A 19,010-nucleotide genomic window follows, 5' to 3' on the forward strand; every position below is an offset into this window, starting at 1 on the left:
TTGACTATCCCCAGTTGATTCCTCCTCAACTGTAGCCTCCAGGACCGAAAACCTATTTTGGAGGGGAACAGCCCCAGGGGATTGTCCCCCCAATTGCTTCTTTCCCCTCTTCCTGGCAGTGACCCAAGACTCATTTCTAGGAGTGACTATCTTCTTATAACTCCTATCGATTTCCACCTCTGCCTCCCGAATTATGCGGAGTTCCTCTAACTCCACCTCCAGCTCCTTTACACGCTCCTCCAGAAGCTGCAATCTAACACACTTCCTACAAGTAAAATCACCTGAAACACTACTAGAGTCCCTCACCACATACATCCCACAGGAGATGCAGCTTACTGCCTGAACTGCCATCCCTGAAGCAATTACCAGCAGAAAAATAAATTAAAAAAAAACAAACAACAAACTTCCCCCACTCTTATAATTAGGTTAGAGGAGGTGGGAGGGTGGGATTCTCTACCAGTGTAGAGGATTGGGTATCCTCTCTACACTAATTTATAGGGTTAGGGGCCCAAGAAAAAAAAACTACAAATACCGGCAAGCGTCCTAGTGACTACTTCCGGTTTCTAACTAATTTTTAAAAAACCGCCGAAACTCGCGACTTTTAAAACTATAAATAAAAAGTTAAACAATATAAACAGAAAAATGTACCTTTTTGCTGCCTCCTCACACGCCCAAAAATCGCTGCCTCTCGATACTGCTCCTCAGGAACAATGAGCTGGCCTTCATAGCGAGGGGGATTGAATATAAAAGTAGGGAGGTCTTGCTGCAACTGTACAGGGTACTGGTGAGGCCGCAGCTGGAGTACTGTGTGCAGTTTTGGTCGCCGCACTTACGCAAAGATATTTTGGCCTTGGAGGGAGTGCAGAGGAGGTTCACTAGGCTGATACCGGAGATGAGGGGGTTGGACTATGAAGAGAGACTAAATAGACTGGGTCTGTACTCGTTGGAGTTTAGAAGGATGAGGGGGGATCTTATAGAGACGTATAAGATAATGAAGGGGATGGATAGGGTAGAGATAGAGAGATTCTTCCAGCTCAGAAAGGATAGCAGGACTAGAGGACACAGCCTCAAGATAAAGGGGGGGCAGTTTAGAACGGAGTTGAGGAGGAACTTCTTCACTCAAAGGGTGGTGAATCTCTGGAATTCTCTGCCCATTGAAGTGGTGGAGGCTGCCTCGCTAAATATTTTTAAGAAGCGGGTTGATGGGTTTTTGATAAGAGAGGGGATTAAGGGTTATGGGGAGAGGGCGGGAAAGTGGAACTGAGCCACGACAGATCAGCCATGATCTTATTGAATGGCGGGGCAGGCTTGAAGGGCTAGATGGCCTACTCCTGCTCCTATTTCTTATGTTCTTATGTGAGTGTGTCTGTCATCTGTGTGTGTGTCTCTGTGTTATCTGTGTGTGAGAATGTCTGTTATCTATGTGTGTTTGTGAATGTGTGCATATATAAAGGAATATAATATCAAGTGTAAGACTCTCAGCTGTGTTGAAGAGCAGAAGGATCTTGGGGTCCGGGTCCATAGGACTCTTAAATCGGCCTCGCAGGTGGAGGATGTGGTCAAGAAGGCGTATGGTGTACTGGCCTTCATTAATCGAGGGATTGAGTTTCGGAGTCGGGAGGTAATGCTGCAACTTTATAAGACCCTTGTCAGACCCCACTTGGAGTACTGTGCGCAGTTCTGGTCGCCTCACTATAGGAAGGATGTGGAAGCTATTGAAAGGGTACAGAGGAGATTTACAAGGATGTTGCCTGGATTGGGAGGCATGCCTTATGAAGATAGGTTGAGGGAGCTTGGTCTCTTCTCCCTGGAGAGACGAAGGTTGAGAGGCGACCTGATAGAAGTTTATAAAATGTTGAGAGGAATAGATAGGGTGGATTCTCAGAGGCTATTTCCCCGGGTTGAAATGGTCGCTACGAGAGGACACAGGTTTAAGGTGCGGGGAGGAAAGTACAGAGGAGATGTTAGGGGAAAGTTTTTCACTCAGAGGGTGGTGAGTGAGTGGAATCGGCTGCCGTCAGTGGTGGTGGAGGCGAACTCGCTGGGGTCTTTTAAAAGACTTCTGGATGAGTACATGGGATCTAATGGGATTGGGGGTTATTGAGGAGGCAGAGAGTGGGGGTTAATGGGTGCTATTCGGATTGGCGGTTGGTGACTAGTGGAGTGCCCCAGGGGTCAGTGCTGGGGCCTCAGCTTTTTACCATTTATATAGATGGTCTGGAGGAGGGAACCGAGTGTAGGGTGTCGAAATTTGCTGATGACACCAAGATTGGGGGAACGGCAAATTGTGCGGAGGGTGTGGAGAGTCTGCAGAAGGATCTAGATAGGCTGGGCGAATGGGCCAGGAACTGGCAAATGGAATTTAATGTTGGCAAGTGTGAGGTGGTCCACTTTGGTAGGAAGAATGGTAGGAAGGACTATTACTTACGTGGCGAAAAACTGCAGCAGGCGACGGTGCAGAGGGACCTCGGGGTCCTTGTGCATGAGTCGCAAAAACCCAGCTTGCAGGTGCAGCAGGTGGTCAGGAAGGCGAATGGGATGCTGGCCTTCATAGCGAGGGGGATTGAATATAAAAGTAGGGAGGTCTTGCTGCAGCTGTATAGGACATTGGTGAGGCCGCAGCTGGAGTACTGTGTGCAGTTTTGGGCGCCGCACCTGTGCAAAGATATTTTGGCCTTGGAGGGAGTGCAGAGGAGGTTTACTAGGCTGATACCGGAGTTGAGGGGATTGAGCTATGAGGAGAGGCTGAATAAACTAGGCTTGTACTCGTTAGAGTTTAGAAGAATGAGGGGAGATCTCATTGAGACATATAAGATGATGAATGGGATGGATAGGATAGAGGTGGAGAGACTCTTCCCGCTCAAAAAAGACAGTAGGACTAGGGGGCACAGCCTCAAGATAAAGCGGGGGCGGTTTAGAACGGAGTTGAGGAAGAACTTCTTCACTCAAAGGGTGGTGAATCTCTGGAATTCTCTGCCCGTTGAAGTGGTGGAGGCTGCCTCGCTAAATATTTTTAAGACGCAGGTTGATGGGTTTTTGATAAGAGAGGGGATTAAGGGTTATGGGGAGAGGGCGGGAATGTGGAACTGAGCCACGACAGATCAGCCATGATCTTATTGAATGGCGGGGCAGGCTCGAAGGGCTAGATGGCCTACTCCTGCTCCTATTTCTTATGTTCTTATATTTTACCCACTACTCCCTATAGCCTATGCATCTCAGGACAAAGAAACAAAAAAAGAACAAAAGAACAAAAACAGCCCGGGAAACAGGCCCTTCGGCCCAACGAGCCCGCGCCGCCATCTCAACACCACCCGTCTCCCTCTCCACCCACAACCCTTGTCTAATGTTTTATGGCCATCCAGATTGAGGGAAACTGATTTAGGGACAATTTATTACCTCCAATCAGCCTAACAGCACATCTTTGGGGTGTGGGAGGAAACCGGAGCACCCAGAGAAAACCCACGCAGACACGGGGAGAATGTGCAAACTCCCACAGACACCGACCCAAATCCATGTGACTGCACAGCAATCAGTGATAGTCACTGAGCTGTCGTCTTGCCCAGCATCTGGTCCAGTTTAGGCACACACTAACGACATGAAACACTAGGCTATTCTCGAACAACCAAGAGCAGCCCCAGTACGACCCATCTCGTGTATGCCCCTCATTGGACACGAGGCGGACCGACTTAAAACCTGTGAATGTAAAGGGAAAAACATTATTATCATACTATACCCATTTACATTTCTAGGGACACCCCAATTCTAATGACCCTTATTTAAAGGTTCTCCTATATCCACCCATCTCCAACCCACTCATGTGCCTGTCTAAGTTACTCTTAAATGACTCTAGTGTGTTTGCCTCCACCACTTTACTTGGCAGAGCATTCCATACCCCCTCTACCCTCTGTGTGAAAAACCTCCCTCTAATATCTGTGTTGTACCGCTCCCCCCTCACCTTAAGTCCATGGCCCCTTGTCCTACGTGTCTCTATTATAGGAAATAGCTTACCTCTGTTTACTCTATCTATACCCGTCATAATCTTATATACCTCTGTTAGATCCCCCCTCAGTCGGCGTCTTTCAAGGGAAAACAGCCTGAATTTCTTCAATCTTTCCTCATACCCCAGTCCTTCCATACCAGGCAACATCCTGGTAAATCTCCTCTGCACTCTCTCCAGAGTCTCCACGTCCTTCCGGTAGTAAGGCGACCAGAACTGTACGCAGTACTCCAAATGCGGCCTAACCAATGTTCTGTACAACTTATATTCTATACCCCTTCCTATAAAGGCTAGGATACCATAGGCTTTCTTCACCACACTCTCCACTTGCACTGCCACCTTCAAAGACTTGTGCACTTGCACCCCCAGGTCTCGCTGCGATTCTATACTCCTTACGGGCTTACCCTTTATCATATAACTCCCCCCTACATTATTCCGGCCAAAATGCATCACCTCACATTTATCCGGATTAAACTCCATTTGCCATGTATCTGCCCAGTCAACCATCCTATCAATATCCCGTTGTATTGCCAGACACTGCTCCTCACTGCCTGCCAATCCAGCCATCTTGGTGTCATCAGCAAATTTGCTGATCACACCACCTACTCCCTCTTCCAAATCATTATATACACTACAAAGAGAAGAGGTCCCAGTACTGAGCCCTGCAGCACACCACTAGTGACAGACCTCCAGCTAGGAATGGACCCCTCCACTACTACTTTCTGTCTCCTCTTTGCAAGCCAGTTCTCTACCCATCTCGATACCTGACCACATATCCCATGGGCTTTAATCTTCTGTACCAACCTACCATGAGGGACTTTGTCAAACGCCTTACTGAAATCCATATAGACGACATCCACGGCTCGTCCTTCGTCAACCGTTTTTGTCACCTCCTCAAAAAATTCTACCAGATTCGTAAGGCAAGACTTCCCCTTTACAAAGCCATGCTGCGTATCCTTAATCAGATCGCAATGCTCTAAGTGCTCATACGTCCTATCCCTAAGAATCCTCTCCATCAACTTGCCTAGCACTGACGTTAAACTCACCGGCCTATAGTTACCCGGGTTATCCCTCCTACCCTTTTTAAACAACGGTACCACGTTCGCTATCCTCCTGTCCTCTGGGACCTCACCTGTGTCCAAAGAAGAGACAAAGATTTGCGTCAGAGGCCCAGCAATCTCATCCCTCGCCTCTCTAAGCAGCCTAGGATAGATGCCATCGGGCCCCGGAGATTTATCGGTTTTAATGCCCTCTAAAAGCCCTCACACTTCTTCCCTCATAATTGATAGATCTTTCAATCGGTCTACCGCTCCCTCGATGACCGTACCAGACATCAAGCCCCTCTCCTTCGTGAATACCGACACAAAGTATTCATTCAGGATCTCCCCCATTCCCTCTGCCTCTAAGCACAATTCCCCACGTCTGTCCCTGAGAGGACTGATTTTACCCCTAGCCACCCTTTTGTTCTTAAGATAGGAGTAAAACGCCTTTGGATTCTCCTTAACCCTACCTGCCAAAGCCATCTCATGCCCCCTCTTTGCTCTCCTAACTCCCCTTTTGAGATCCCTCCTACTCTCTCTGTATTCCTCCAACGCTCTCTCCGTTCCCAGCTGCTTAGACCTGACATACGCCTCTCGTTTCTTCCTAACCAGGTCTTCTATATCTCTAGTAATCCACGGTTCCCTAATCCTACCTTTCCCATCCTTTCTCCTAACCGGCACATGCCTTTCCTGCACCCTTTGCAGTTTTCCCTTGAAAGACTCCCACATGCCTAACGTGGTCTTGCCTTCCAACAGCCTATCCCAGTCTGTATCCCTAAGCTCCTGCCTAATCCGGCTGTATCTAGCCTTCCCCCAATTTAGCACCCTAAGGGGCAATTTTTTAGCATGGCCAATCAACCTAACCCGCACATCTTTGGACTTGGGAGGAAACCGGAGCACCCGGAGGAAACCCACACAGACACGAGGAGAATGTGTAAACTCCACACAGACAGTGACCTGAGCCGGGAATTGAACCCAGGTCCCTGGAGCTGTGAAGTAGCAGTGCTAACCCACTGTACTGCCCATTCACCCTGTGGGTGAAGAAATTTCTCCTCATCTCAGATCTAAAAGTTTCACCCCTTATCTTCAAACTGTGGTCGAGGATGTTGACTATGAGGAGAGGTTGAATAAACTTCAGAGGGAGTAGGTTCACCAGGATGTTGCCCGGTCCCGAGGATGTTGACTATGAGGAGAGGTTGAATAAACTTCGGAGGGAGTAGGTTCACCAGGATGTTGCCCGGTCCCGAGGATGTTGACTATGAGGAGAGGTTGAATAAACTAGGATTGTTTTCACTGGAAAGACGGAGGCTGAGGGGAGACCTGATAGAGGTCTACAAAATGATGAGAGGATTAGACAGGGTGACTAGTCAGAGGCTTCTTCCCAAGATGGAAGTGTCAATTACAAGGGGCACTAGTTTAAGGTGAGGGAGGAAAGTTTAAGGGAAATGTGCAGGGGAGGTTTTTCACACAGAGAGTGATGGGTGCCTGGGACGCGCTGCCATAGGAGGTGGTGGAAGCAGGCACATTAGCAACATTTAAGAGGCATCTGGATGGGTATATGAATAGGGAGGGAATAGAGGGAAACTGACCGAGAAAGGGCAGAAGTTTTTTTTAGTATGGGCATCAGGATCGGCACAGTAAGAGGTCTGACAACACCAGGTTTAAGTCCAACCGATTTGGTTGGACTTAAATCTGTTGGACTTAAACCTGGTGTTGTCAGACCTCTTACTGTGTTTACCCCAGTCCAACACTGGCATCTCCACATCATCAGGATTGGCACAGGTTTGGAGGGCCGAAGGGCCTGTTCCTGTGCTGTACTGTTCTTTGTTCTTTGCTCTGGAGGAGATTGTAAGTGGCCTGATTAGTAAGTTTGGGGATGATACGAAGGTTGGTGGAGTTGCTGATAGTGCTGGAGATTGTCAGAGGATACAACAAGGTAGAGATTGACTGGAGACTTGGGTGGGGAGATGGCAGATGGAGTTTACCCAGACAAATGTGAGGTGATGCATTTTGGAAGGTCTAATACAGGAGGGAAGTGTATTGTAAATGGCAGAACCTTTAGAAGCAGTAACATACAGAGGGATCTGGGTGTACAGGTACACAGGTCACTGAAAGTGGCAATGCAGGTTTAACTTTAAGGGCGTTCAAATGGTCAGTGGATAGGCATATGGATAACATTGGAATAGTTTAAGTTAGAGGGTCATTAGATTGGTTCCACTGGTCGGCACAACATCGAGGGCCAAAGGGCCTGTACTGTGCTGGAATGTTCTATGTTCTAAGGTAGTCAAGAAGGCACACGGCATGCTTGCCTTCATCGGCTGGGGCACTGAGTTTAAAAATTGGCAAGTCATGTTGCAGCTTTAGTTAGGCTGCACTTGGAATATAATGTTCAATTCTGGTCACCACACTACCAGAAGGATGTGGAGGCTTTGGAGAGGGTACAGAAAAGATTTACCAGGATGTTGCCTGGTATGGAGGGCATTAGCTATGAGGAGAGGCTGGAGAAACTTGGTTTGTTCTCACTGGAGCGATGGAGGGTGAGGGGAAACCTGATAGAAATCTACAAGATTATGAGAGGCATGGACAGAGTGGATAGTCAGAAGCTTTTTCCCAGGGTGGAAGAGTCAGTTACTGGGGGCACAGGTTTAAGGTGCGAGGGGCAAGGTTTAAAGGAGATGTACGAGGCAGATTTTTTACACAGAGGGGGGTGGGTGCCTGGAACTCGCTGCCGGGGGAGGTGGTAGAAGCAGAAACAAGAGCAACGTTTAAGAGGCATCTTGACAGATATGTGAATAGGCTGGAAATAGAGGGTCACAGAACACATAGAGGCAAAAAGTCTTTAGATTAGAAATTTTCATGTGTGGGTGCAGGCTTGGTGGGACTGTAAAGCCTGTTCCTGAGCTGTCGACCTCAGTATAAACAGTATCAGTACACAGTGGATAGGTTTGAGAAGGCTTTATTGACCGTGTCTTTGACATCTCTTCATGCATACATGGGTCTGATGACAAACCTGAGTGTAGAGAAATAGCCCGATTCACAACCAAAGTAGAACAGTCCCTGGCCTTTGAAAGAGGGAAGAATGGCATTACTTTCCTTCACGTCGTGAACATATGAGATGTAATTGTTGTTACACAGCAGCAGAACCTTGTTCTGATAGCGGATTGGGCTGTCATTCTTCTTCTCATTCATTGTTAAAGTTGCTATGGGATAAATGTTATAGGGACAGGGTACATTGCTTCTTTTACAGCTTTGTGCATTAGTGTGGTAATAAGCTGCCCAGGACACCAGGTCCGAGCTGTAGAAAGCGCTGGTGAACCGAGTGGTTTGAAATGATATAGTGGGAGAGGATGGTTGTGTGAAGCTTACTTGATGGACGTACTGGTAACCATTATAAAACATGGAGGAAGATGTCCGCTCCTTGCTGCTTGGGTCGATATCTAAATCAGCGCTCCATTCTGAGGAGAGATAAATCCGAGGCTCGAGACTCAGGTCAGAAAAATGTCTCTGTTTGTTCAGCTGCTCCACAGACACTGAGTGAAACTCGAAAGCTTTGAGAAATCTCTTGAGAAAGAAACTATCGTGTTCTTCATATAACTTTGACTGGAGCTGGATTCTGGAAAGGTCTTCTGGAGAGATCATGTGGAATCGGATTTTATCCATTAATTCGTGTGTTAGTTCGGTTTTTTTCTTGGTAATTATCCAGGTTTCGACAGCTCTGAATAAACTCAGTTCATTCCAGATGATGATGTCTGATCTCAGCAACAGGACATTGAGCTGTCCCTCTGTCACCTCAAACCAGCTCGGGGATCTGATAAATGTTTCACAATTCCAGGCAAAATATTCCATACAAATCTCCTTTAGCAATGGATCTTTCACCGCCTCAGCGTAATTATAAAGTTCCAGCTGATGTTTGAAGGAGGGATCCTGTGGGAGCAGTTTATAGAAGAGTTTATCGCAGTAATCTCGAATGGCAGTCACGCCGTAATTGGAAGCCAGGTTGTGAATGCATTTGACTGAAGAAAGATTGATATCAATTTTCTTGGTATAAAAGTACCTAAGGAGGGAATTGGCCAATAAGATGATTATTGAATACAGTAAGCAGCTGTCCATTTCCCTCCACAAAGTTTCGAATATTTTTTACTCTTCCTTCACTACAGCATCATTTACTTGAATGTATTTATTAATTAATGAGATTGTTAATGAACCTTGGCTCACTTGGGGAAATAAATACTGATGTTTTGAGGAGTGTGGATATTACAGAGACAGAGGTGCTGGAAGTCTGAAAGGTAGATAAATCCCTGGGACCTGATGAAGTATATCCGAGGACATTGTGGGAAGCTAGGGAGAAAATTGCGGGTCCCCTCGCCGAGATATTTGAATCATCGATAATCACAGGTGAGGTGCCTGAAGATTGGAGAGTGGCAAATGTTGTGCCTTTGTTTAAAAAGGGCTGCAGGGAAAAGCCTGGGAACTACAGTCCAGTGAGCCTCACATCTGTGGTGGATAAATTGTTAGGTATTTTGAGAGACAGCATCTACAGGCATTTAGAGACACAAGGACTGATTAGGGACAGTCAGCATGGCTTTGTGAGTGGAAAATCATGTCTCACAAATTTAATAGAGTTTTTTGAAGGGGTAACCAAGAAGGTAGATGAGGGCAGTGCAGTTGATGTTGTCTACATGGAATTTAGCAAGGCCTTTGACAAGGTACCACATGGTCGGTTGTTACTTAAAGTTAAATCTCACGGGATCCAGGGTGAGGTATCTACCCTTGCCCACACACTTAGATTATTTATATCCACAGAAAAACCATAGAAAATTACAGCTCAGAAACAGGCCTTTTGGCCCTTCTTGTCTGTGCTGAACCATTCTTTGCCTAGTCCCACTGACCTGCACCTGGACCATATCCCTCCACACCCCTCTCATCCATGAACCCGTCCAAGTTTTTCTTAAATGTTAAAAGTGACCCCGCATTTACCACTTTATCCGGCAGCTCATTCCACACTCCCACCACTCTCTGTGTGAAGAAGCCCCCCCTAATATTCCCTTTACACTTTTCTCCTTTCACCCTTAACCCATGCCCTCTGGTTTTTTTTCTCCTCTAGCCTCAGTGGAAAAAGCCTGCTTGCATTCACTCTACCCATACCCATCAAAATCTTATACACCTCTATCAAATCTCCCCTCATTCTTCTACACTCCAGGGAATAAAGTCCTAACCTGTTCAATCTCTCTCTGTAACTCAGCTTCTCAAGTCCTGGCAACATCCTTGTGAACCTTCTCTGCACTCTTTCAACCTTATTTACATCCTTCCTGTAACTAGGTGACCAAAACTGTACACAATACTCTAAATTCAGCCTCACCAATGCCTTATATAACCTTACCATAACACTCCAACTTTTATACTCGATACTCCGATTTATAAAGGCCAATGTACCAAAAGCACTCTATGACCCGATCCACCTGTGACGTCACTTTTAGGGAATTCTGTACCTGTATTCCCAGATCCCTCGGTTCAACTGTACTCTTCAGAGTCCTACCATTTACCCTGTACGTTCTACTTTGGTTTGTCCTTCCAAAGTGCAATACCTCACATTTGTCTGCGTTAAATTCCATTTGTCATTTTTCAGCCCATTTTTCTAGTTGGTCCAAATCCCTCTGCAAGCTTTGAAAACCTTCCTCACTGTCCACTACACCTCCAATCTTTGTATCATCAGCAAATCTGCTGATCCAATTTACCACATTATCATCCAGGCCATTGATATAGATGACAAACAGCAATTGACCCAACACCGATCCCTGCGGCACACCACTCGACACAGGCCTCCACTCAGAGAAGCAATCCTCCACAACCACTCTCTGGCTTCTTCCATTGAGCCAGTGTCTAATCCAATTTACTACCTCCCCATCTATACCTAGTGACTGAACCTTCCTAACTAACCTCCCATGAGGGACCTTGTCAAAGGCCTTGCTGAAATCCAGGTAGACAACATCCACCGCCTTCTCTTCATCCACTTTCCTGGTAACCTCCTCGAAAAACTCTAATAGATTGGTCAAACATGACCTACCACACACAAAGCCATGTTTTGGGGGTTTAAACTGATTCAGAGGGGGGATGGGAACCTGAATTGTAGCTCCAGTGTACAGGAGGTTGAGAATAAGGAGGTCATGGACAAGGTTTCTAGGTCACAGCAGTGTATTGGCAGGTGGGAGGGTGGCTTGAAGTGTGTATACTTTAATACTAGGAGCATACGCAATAAGGTGGATGAACTTGCAGCCTGGATTGGTACCTGGGACTTCGATGTTGTGGCCATTTCAGAGACATGGATAGAACAGGGACAGGAATGGTTGTTGCAGGTTCCAGGTTCAGATGTTTCAGTCAGAGCAGAGAAGGTGGTAGAAGAGGGGGAGGCGTGGCATTGTTAGTCAAGGACAGTATTACGGTGACAGAAAGGACGTTTGATGTGGACCTGTCTATTGAGGTAGTATGGGCTGAGATTAGAAACAGGAAAGGAGAGGACACCCTGCTGGGAATTGCTTATAGGCCTCCAAAAAGTTCCAGAGATGCAGAGGAAAGGATTGCAAAGATGATCCTGGTTAAGAGCGGAAGTAACAGGGTAGTTGTTATGGGGGACTTTAACTTTACAAATATCGATTGGAAAAGCTATAGTTCAAGTACGTTAGAGGGGTCAGTTTTTGTCCAATGTGTGCAGGAAGGTTTCCTGACACAGTATGTAGATAGGCCAACAAGAGGTGAGGCCACATTGGATTTGGTACTGGGTAATGAACCAGACCAGGTGTTAGTCTTGGAGGTAGGTGAGCACTTTGGTGATAGTGACCACAATTCGGTTACGTTTACCTTAGTGATGGAAAGGGATAGGCATATACCAAAGGGCAGAAGTTATGGCTGGGGAAAGGTAATTATGAGGCTATTAGGTGAGATTTAGGATACATAGGGTGGAGTAGGAAATTGCAGGGGCTGGGAACATCTGAAATGTGGAGCTTATTCAAGGAGCAGCTACTGCGAGTCCTTGATAAATATGTACCTGTCAGGCAGGGAGGAAGTGGTCGAGCGAGGGGACCGTGGTGTACTAAGGAAGTTGAATCTCTGGTGAAGAGTAAGAAGGAGGCTTATGTAAAGATGAGACGTGAAGGCTCAGTTAGGGCACTGGAGAGTTATAAATTAGCCAGGAAGGAGTTAAAGAGAGAGTTAAGAGGAGCTAGAAGAGGACATGAGAAGACTTTGGCAGATAGGATCAAGGAAAATCCTAAAGCTTTCTGTAGGTATGTCAAGAATAAAAGATTGGTTAGGGCAAGATTCGGGCCTGTCAGAGACAGCAGTGGGAAATTGTGCGTGGAGCCTGAAGAGATAGGAGAGGCACTGAATGAGTATTTTTCTCCAGTATTCACGCAGGAAAAAGTCAATGTGGTCGAGGAGAATACTGAGCTACAGGCTTTTAGACTAGACGGGATTGAGGTACATAAGGAGGAGGTGTTAGCAATTCTTGAGAGTGTGAAAATAGATAAGTCCCCTGGGCCGGATGGGATTTACCCTAGGATTCTCTGGGAGGCTAGGGAGGAGATTGCAGAGCCTTTGGCTTTGATCTTCATGTCGTCATTGGCTTCAGGTATAGTGCCGGAAGACTGGAGGATAGCAAATGTTGTCCCCTTGTTCGAGAAGGGGAGTAGAAACCATCCTGGGAATTATAGACCAGTGAGCCTTACTTCTGTTGTGGGCAAAGTTTTGGAAAGAATTATAAGGGATAGGATTTATAATCATCTAGAGGGAAATAAATTGATTAGGGATAGTCAACACGGTTTTGTGAAGGGTAGGTGGTGCCTCACAAACCTTATCGAGTTTTTTGAAAAGGTGACCAAAGAGGTGGATAAGGGTAAGAAAGTTGACGTGGTGTATATGGATTTTAGCAAAGCGTTTGATAAGGTTCCCCATGGTAGGCTATTGCAGAAAATGCAGATGCATGGGATTGAGGGTGATTTAGCAGTTTGGATCAGGAATTGGCGAGCTGATAGAAGACAGAGGGTGGTGGTTGATGGGAAATATTCAACCTGGAGTTCAGTTACAAGTGGTGTACCTCAAGGATCTGTTTTGGGGCCACTGCTGTTTGTCATTTTCATAAATGACCTAGATGAGGGTGTAGAAGGATGGATTAGTAAATTTGCTGATGACACCAAAGTCGGAGGAGTTGTAGACAGTGAGGATGGGTGTTACAGTTTGCTGAGGGACATAGATAAGCTGCAGAGCTGGGCTGAGAGGTGGCAAATGGAGTTTATTACGGAAAAGTGTGAGGTGATTCACTTTGGTAAGAGTAACAGGAGTACAGAATATAGGGCTAATGGAAGGACTCTTAGTAGTGTTGACGAGCAGAGAGATCTCGGGGTACATGTGCATAGCTCCCTGAAAGTTGGCACCCAGGTTGATAAGGTTGTTAAGAAGGCGTACGGTGTGTTAGCTTTTATTGGTAGAGGGACTGAATTTTGGAGCCATGAGGTCACGTTACAACTGTACAAAACTCTGGTGCGGCCGCACTTGGGGTATTGCGTACAGTTCTGGTCGCCGCATTATAAGAAAGATGTGGAGGCATTGGAAAGGATGCAGAGGAGGTTTACCAGGATGTTGCCTGGTATGGTGGGAAGGTCTTATGAGGAAAGGCTGAGGGACTTGAGGTTATTTTCATTAGAGAGAAGAAGGTTACGAGGTGACCTAATTGAGGCACAGAAGATGATCAAAGGGTTAGATAGGGTGGACAGTGAGAGCCGTTTACCTCGGATGGTGATGGCTAACACGAGGGGACGTAGCTTTAAATTAAGGGGTGGTAATTATAGGATGGATGTCAGAGGTAGGTTCTTTACTCAGAGGGTGGTAAGGTCGTGGAATGCCCTGCCTGCAGCAGTTGTGGACTCGCCAACTTTAAGGGCATTGAAATGGTCAGTGGATAGGCATATGGATAACATTGGAATAGTTTAGGTTAGAGGGTCATTAGATTGGTTCCACTGGTCGGCGCAACGTCGAGGGCCGAAGGGCCTGTACTGTGCTGTAATGTTCTATGTTGATTCTCCCTAATAAGTCCCTGTCTATCCAAATATTTGTAGATCCTATCCCTTATCACACCTTCCAATAACTTGCCCACCACTGACATCAAACTTACTGGCCTATAATTTCCCAGATTTCTTTTGGAACCTTTTTTAAACAACGGAACAACATGAGCCACCCTCCAATCATCTGGCACCTCCCCCGTGAATACTGACATTTTAAATATGTCTGCCAGGGCCCCTGCAAGTTCAACTCCAGCCTCCCTCAATGTCATTGGGAATACCCTGTCCGGTCCTGGGGATTTATCCACTCTGATTTGCCTCAAGACAGCCAGCACCTCCTCCCCTGTAATCTGTAAAAGTTCCATGACCTCCCTACCTGTTTGCCCTATTTCCGTAGACTCCATGTCCATTTCCTCAGTAAATACGGATGCAAAAAACCCATTTAGTGTCTCCCCCATCTCTTTTGGTTCCATACACAGTCTACCACTCTGGTCTTCAGGAGGACCAATTTTATCCCTCGTTATCCTTTTGCTTCTTACATACCTATAAAAGCTCTTTGGATCTTCCTTCACTCTGTCTGCCAAAGCATCCTCATGTCTTCTTTCAACACTACTGATTTCCCTCTTAAGTAGCTTCTTGCACTTTTTATACTCCTCGAGCATCTGATCTGTTCCTTGCTGCCTGTACATTTCATACAACTCTCTCTTCCTCTTAATTTCCCTCGAGAACCAAGGTTCCTTATCCCTATTTACTTTGCCTTTAATCCTCACAGGAACATACAAACTCTGCACTCTCAAAATTTCTCCTTTAAAGGCCTCCCACTTTCCATTTACATCCTCACCAGAGAACAGCCTGTGCCAATCCACACTTCCCAGATCCCTTCTCATTTTATCAAATTGGCCTTTTTCTAGTTCAGAACTTCAACCCAAGGACCAGATCTATCCTTATCCATGATCAGGTTGAAACTAATGGCATTATGATCACTGGATCCAAAGTGTTCCCTCACACTCAATCCATCACCTGCCCCAACTCATTTCCCAACAGGAGATCCAATATCGCATCCTCTCTATTTGGCACCTTTATATACTGATGTAGAAAATTCTCCTGAACACATTTTACAAACTCTATCCCTGTCTAAACCTTTAACAGTATGTGAGTCCCAATCTATATGTCGAAAATTAAAATCCCCTAATATCACAACTTTGTTTCTTGCAGTTGTCAGCTATCACTCTGCTGATTTGCTCCTCCAATTCTTGCTGACTATTGGGTGGTCTATAATACAACCCCTTTAATGTGGCCATACCTTTCCTGTTTCTCAGCTCCACCCACAGGGCCTCTGTAGACAAGCTCCCTAATCTATCCTGCCTGAGTACCGCTGTAACATTTTCCCTGACCAACAATACCACCCCCCCACCCAACCTTTTATCCCTCTGTCTCTATCACACCTGAAACATTGGAACCCTGGAACATTGAGCTGCCAGTCCTGCCCCTCCTGTAGCCAAGTTTCACTAATGGCTAGAATGTCATATTTCCACCTGTCAATCCATGCCTCCAGCTCATCTGCCTTCCCCACAATACGCCTGGTATTGAAACAGACACACCTCAAAAGATTATTTCCACCACACTCAACCCTTCCATTTGTGATTTTGCTTGAACTAACCTTTTTTTCACCCCCGCTCCACTATCTGCTCTGGCACGCTGGTTCCCATCCCCTTGCAAATCTAGTTTAAACGCTCCCCAATAACACTAGCAAACCTCCCTGCATGTATACTGGTCCCCTTGTAGTTTAGGTGTAACCCGTCTATCTTGTTTAGGTCCCACCTGCCCCAGAAGAGGTCCCAATGATCCAAGGATCGGAAACCCTGCCCCCTACACCAGTTCCTCAGTCACGTGTTCATCCACCCAAGCATCCTACTCTTACCCTCACTGGCACGAAGTACAGGTAGCAATCCTGAGATTACTACCCTCGGGGTCCTGCTTTTTAACTTCCTTCCAAGCTCTCTATCCTCTCTCTTTCGGACCTCCTCACTCTCCCTACCTACGTCATTGGCACCAACGTGTACCACCACATCTGGCTGATCACCTTCCCACTTCAGAACGCTGTGCGCGCGATCAGTGACATCCCTGACCTTGGCACCCGGGAGGCAACCAACCATGCGAGAGTCTCTGTCCCGACCACAGATCCTCCTGTCCGTGCCTCTGACCATTGAGTCCTCTATCACTGCTGCTCTCCTCTTCTCCCTCCCACCCTTGTGCGCCTCAGAAACAGACTCAGTATCAGAGTTCTGGCTGTCACAGCTTGTCCCAGGGGAAGCATCCCCCACAACAGTATCCGATTCAGTAAACCTGCTGTGGAGGGGAATGGCCACAGGGGAACCCTGCTCCATACATAGACTTTCAGCATCCTCTGCACACTTTGCTCTGCCTCCCATCTTAGTGTCATCTGTGAATTTTGACACACTACACTTGGTCCCTCACTCCAAATTATCAATGGAAATCGTAAACAATTGTGGTCCCAACATTGATCCCTGAGGCACACCACTAGTCACTGATCACCAAGCAGAAAAACACCCATTTACCCCCACTCTTTGCTTTCTGTTAGTTAACCAATCCTCTATCCACGTAACACTGTGCACCTTTATCTTATGTAGCAGTCTTTGGTGCAGCATCTTATCAAATGCCTTGTGGAAATCCAGATACACCACATCCACAGGTTCCCCACTGTCTACTGCACATGTAATGTTCTCAAAGAATTCCACCAAATTAGTCAAACATGACCTACCCTTCATGAACCCATTCTGCACCTTGCCAATCGGACAATTTATATCCAGGTGTCTCGCTATTTCTTCCTTGATGATAGATTCAAGCATTTTCCCTACTACAGAAGTTAAGCTAACCGGCCTATAGTTACGTGCCTTTTGTCTACCTCCTTTTTTAAACAGTAGCGTCACATTTGCTGTTTTCCAATCTGCAGGAATCACCCCAGAGTCCAGTGAATTTTGGTAAATTACCACTAGTGCAGTTGCTATTTCTCCTGCCATCTCTTTTAGTACCCTGGGATACATTCCATCAGGACCAGGAGACTTGTCTACCTTTAGTCCCATTAACTTGCAGCACTCTCTCTTTAGTGATAATAGTTTCTTGGTCCTCACCTGCCATAGCCTTCCTATCATCAGTTTTTGCTGTTTTATTTGCACATAGAACATAGAACATTCCAGCACAGTACAGGCCCTTCGGCCCTTGATGTTGCACCGACCAGTAGAACCAATCTAATGACCCTCTAACCTAAACTATTCCAATGTTATCCATATTGGGAATGTGATGTGGTGGCCATTACGGAGACTTGGATGTCTCAGGGACAGGACTGGGTACTTCAGGTGCCAGGATTCAGATGCTTCAGGAAGGACAGGGAGGGTGGCAGAAGAGGTGGTGGAGTGGCACTGTTGATCAGGGACAGTGTCATGGCTGCAGAGAAAGAGGATGCCGTGGAGGGACTATCTACAGAGTCTCTGTGGGTGGAAGTTACGAACAGCAAAGGGTCGAAAACTTTGCTGGGTGTATTCTATAGGCCGCCCAATAGTGACAGGGAAGTTGAGGTGCAGATAGGGAAACAGATTCTGGAGAGATGTATTAATAACAGAGTTGTCGTGATGGGAGACTTCAATTTCCCAAACATCGACTGGAATATCCCTAGGGTAAGGGGTTTGGATGGGGAGGAGTTTGTTAGGTGTGTTCAGGAAGGTTTCCTGGCACAGTATGTGGATAAGCCTACGAGGGGAGAGGCTGTACTTGACCTGGTACTGGCAAATGAACCAGGGCAGGTGATGGATCTCTCGGTAGGGGAGCATCTTGGGAATGGTGACCATAATTCTATCTCCTTCACAATTGCATTGGAACGAGATAGGATCAGGCAGGCTAGGAAGGTGTTTGTCTGGAGTAAGGGGAGATACGAAGAAGTCAGGAAGTTACTTGGACAAATAAACTGGAAGGAGGCGTTCTTGGGGAAAAGTACCGAAGGAAGGTGGCGGATATTCAAGGAATGTTTGTCTGGAGCTCTGCATGACAATGTTCCGATGAGACAAGGGGGTTTTGGTAGGTCGAGGGAACCGTGGTGCACGAAGGCTGTGTTGAACCTAGTCAGGAGGAAAGGGAAGGTGTACAAAAGGTTCAGGGAACTAGGAGAGGTTAAGGATCTTGAGGAGTATAAGGATTGTAGAAAGGAGCTTAAAAGGGAAATTAGGAGAGCCAGAAGGGGTCATGAGAAGACCTTGGCGGGTAAGATTAAGGAGAATCCCAAGGCCTTCTATAAATATGTGAAAGGTAAAAGGATAAGAAGAGAAGGGATAGGACCTATAAAAGGTGAAGGGGGAAAGGTCTGTGTGGAACCAGAAGAAATGGCAGAGGTGCTTAATGAGTACTTTGCCTCAGTATTCACGGTGGAAGCTGATCTGGGAGATTTTGCTACGGATTTGCAGCAGATGGAAAAGATTGAGTTTGTGGATATTAAGGTGGAGGATGTGTTAGAACTTCTGAATTCTATCAAGATAGATAAGTCGCCGGGGCCAGATGGGATATACCCCAGGATACTGTGGGAGGCGAGGGAAGTGATTGCAGAGCCCCTGGCGATGATCTTTGCGTCGTCAATGGAGACGGGAGAGGTTCCGGAAGATTGGAGGATTGCGGATGTGGTTCCTATTTTCAAGAAAGGGAACAGAGATAGCCCGGGAAATTACCGACCGGTGAGTCTGACCTCAGTGGTTGGTAAGCTGATGGAGAGGCTTCTAAGGGACAAGATTTACGAGCATTTGGAGAGGTTTGACATGATCAGGAATAGTCAGCATGGATTTGTCAAGGGCAGGTCGTGCCTTACGAGCCTAGTTGAGTTCTTCGATAATGTGACTGAACACATTGACGAAGGAAGTG

At 46.5% G+C, this 19,010-nt stretch overlaps 1 protein-coding gene across 1 annotated transcript in view; it reads right to left on the reverse strand.

The window, feature by feature from the left end:
- Positions 1-8,019: 8,019 nt before the first annotated feature.
- The window catches only part of LOC145338744 (galectin-3-binding protein-like), a 79,941-nt gene continuing 68,950 nt past the window's right edge, over positions 8,020-19,010 (reverse strand). The window contains exon 5 of the mRNA XM_080183132.1: positions 8,020-9,091. Within this exon, the coding sequence (XP_080039258.1) occupies positions 8,020-9,091 (1,072 nt within the window). The remainder of the gene's footprint in view (positions 9,092-19,010) is intronic.

The sequence above is a fragment of the Carcharhinus amblyrhynchos genome, unplaced genomic scaffold, assembly GCF_965287045.1.
Source record: "Carcharhinus amblyrhynchos unplaced genomic scaffold, sCarAmb.v2.hapA chromosome_159, whole genome shotgun sequence".
NCBI classification, from domain to species: domain Eukaryota; kingdom Metazoa; phylum Chordata; class Chondrichthyes; order Carcharhiniformes; family Carcharhinidae; genus Carcharhinus; species Carcharhinus amblyrhynchos.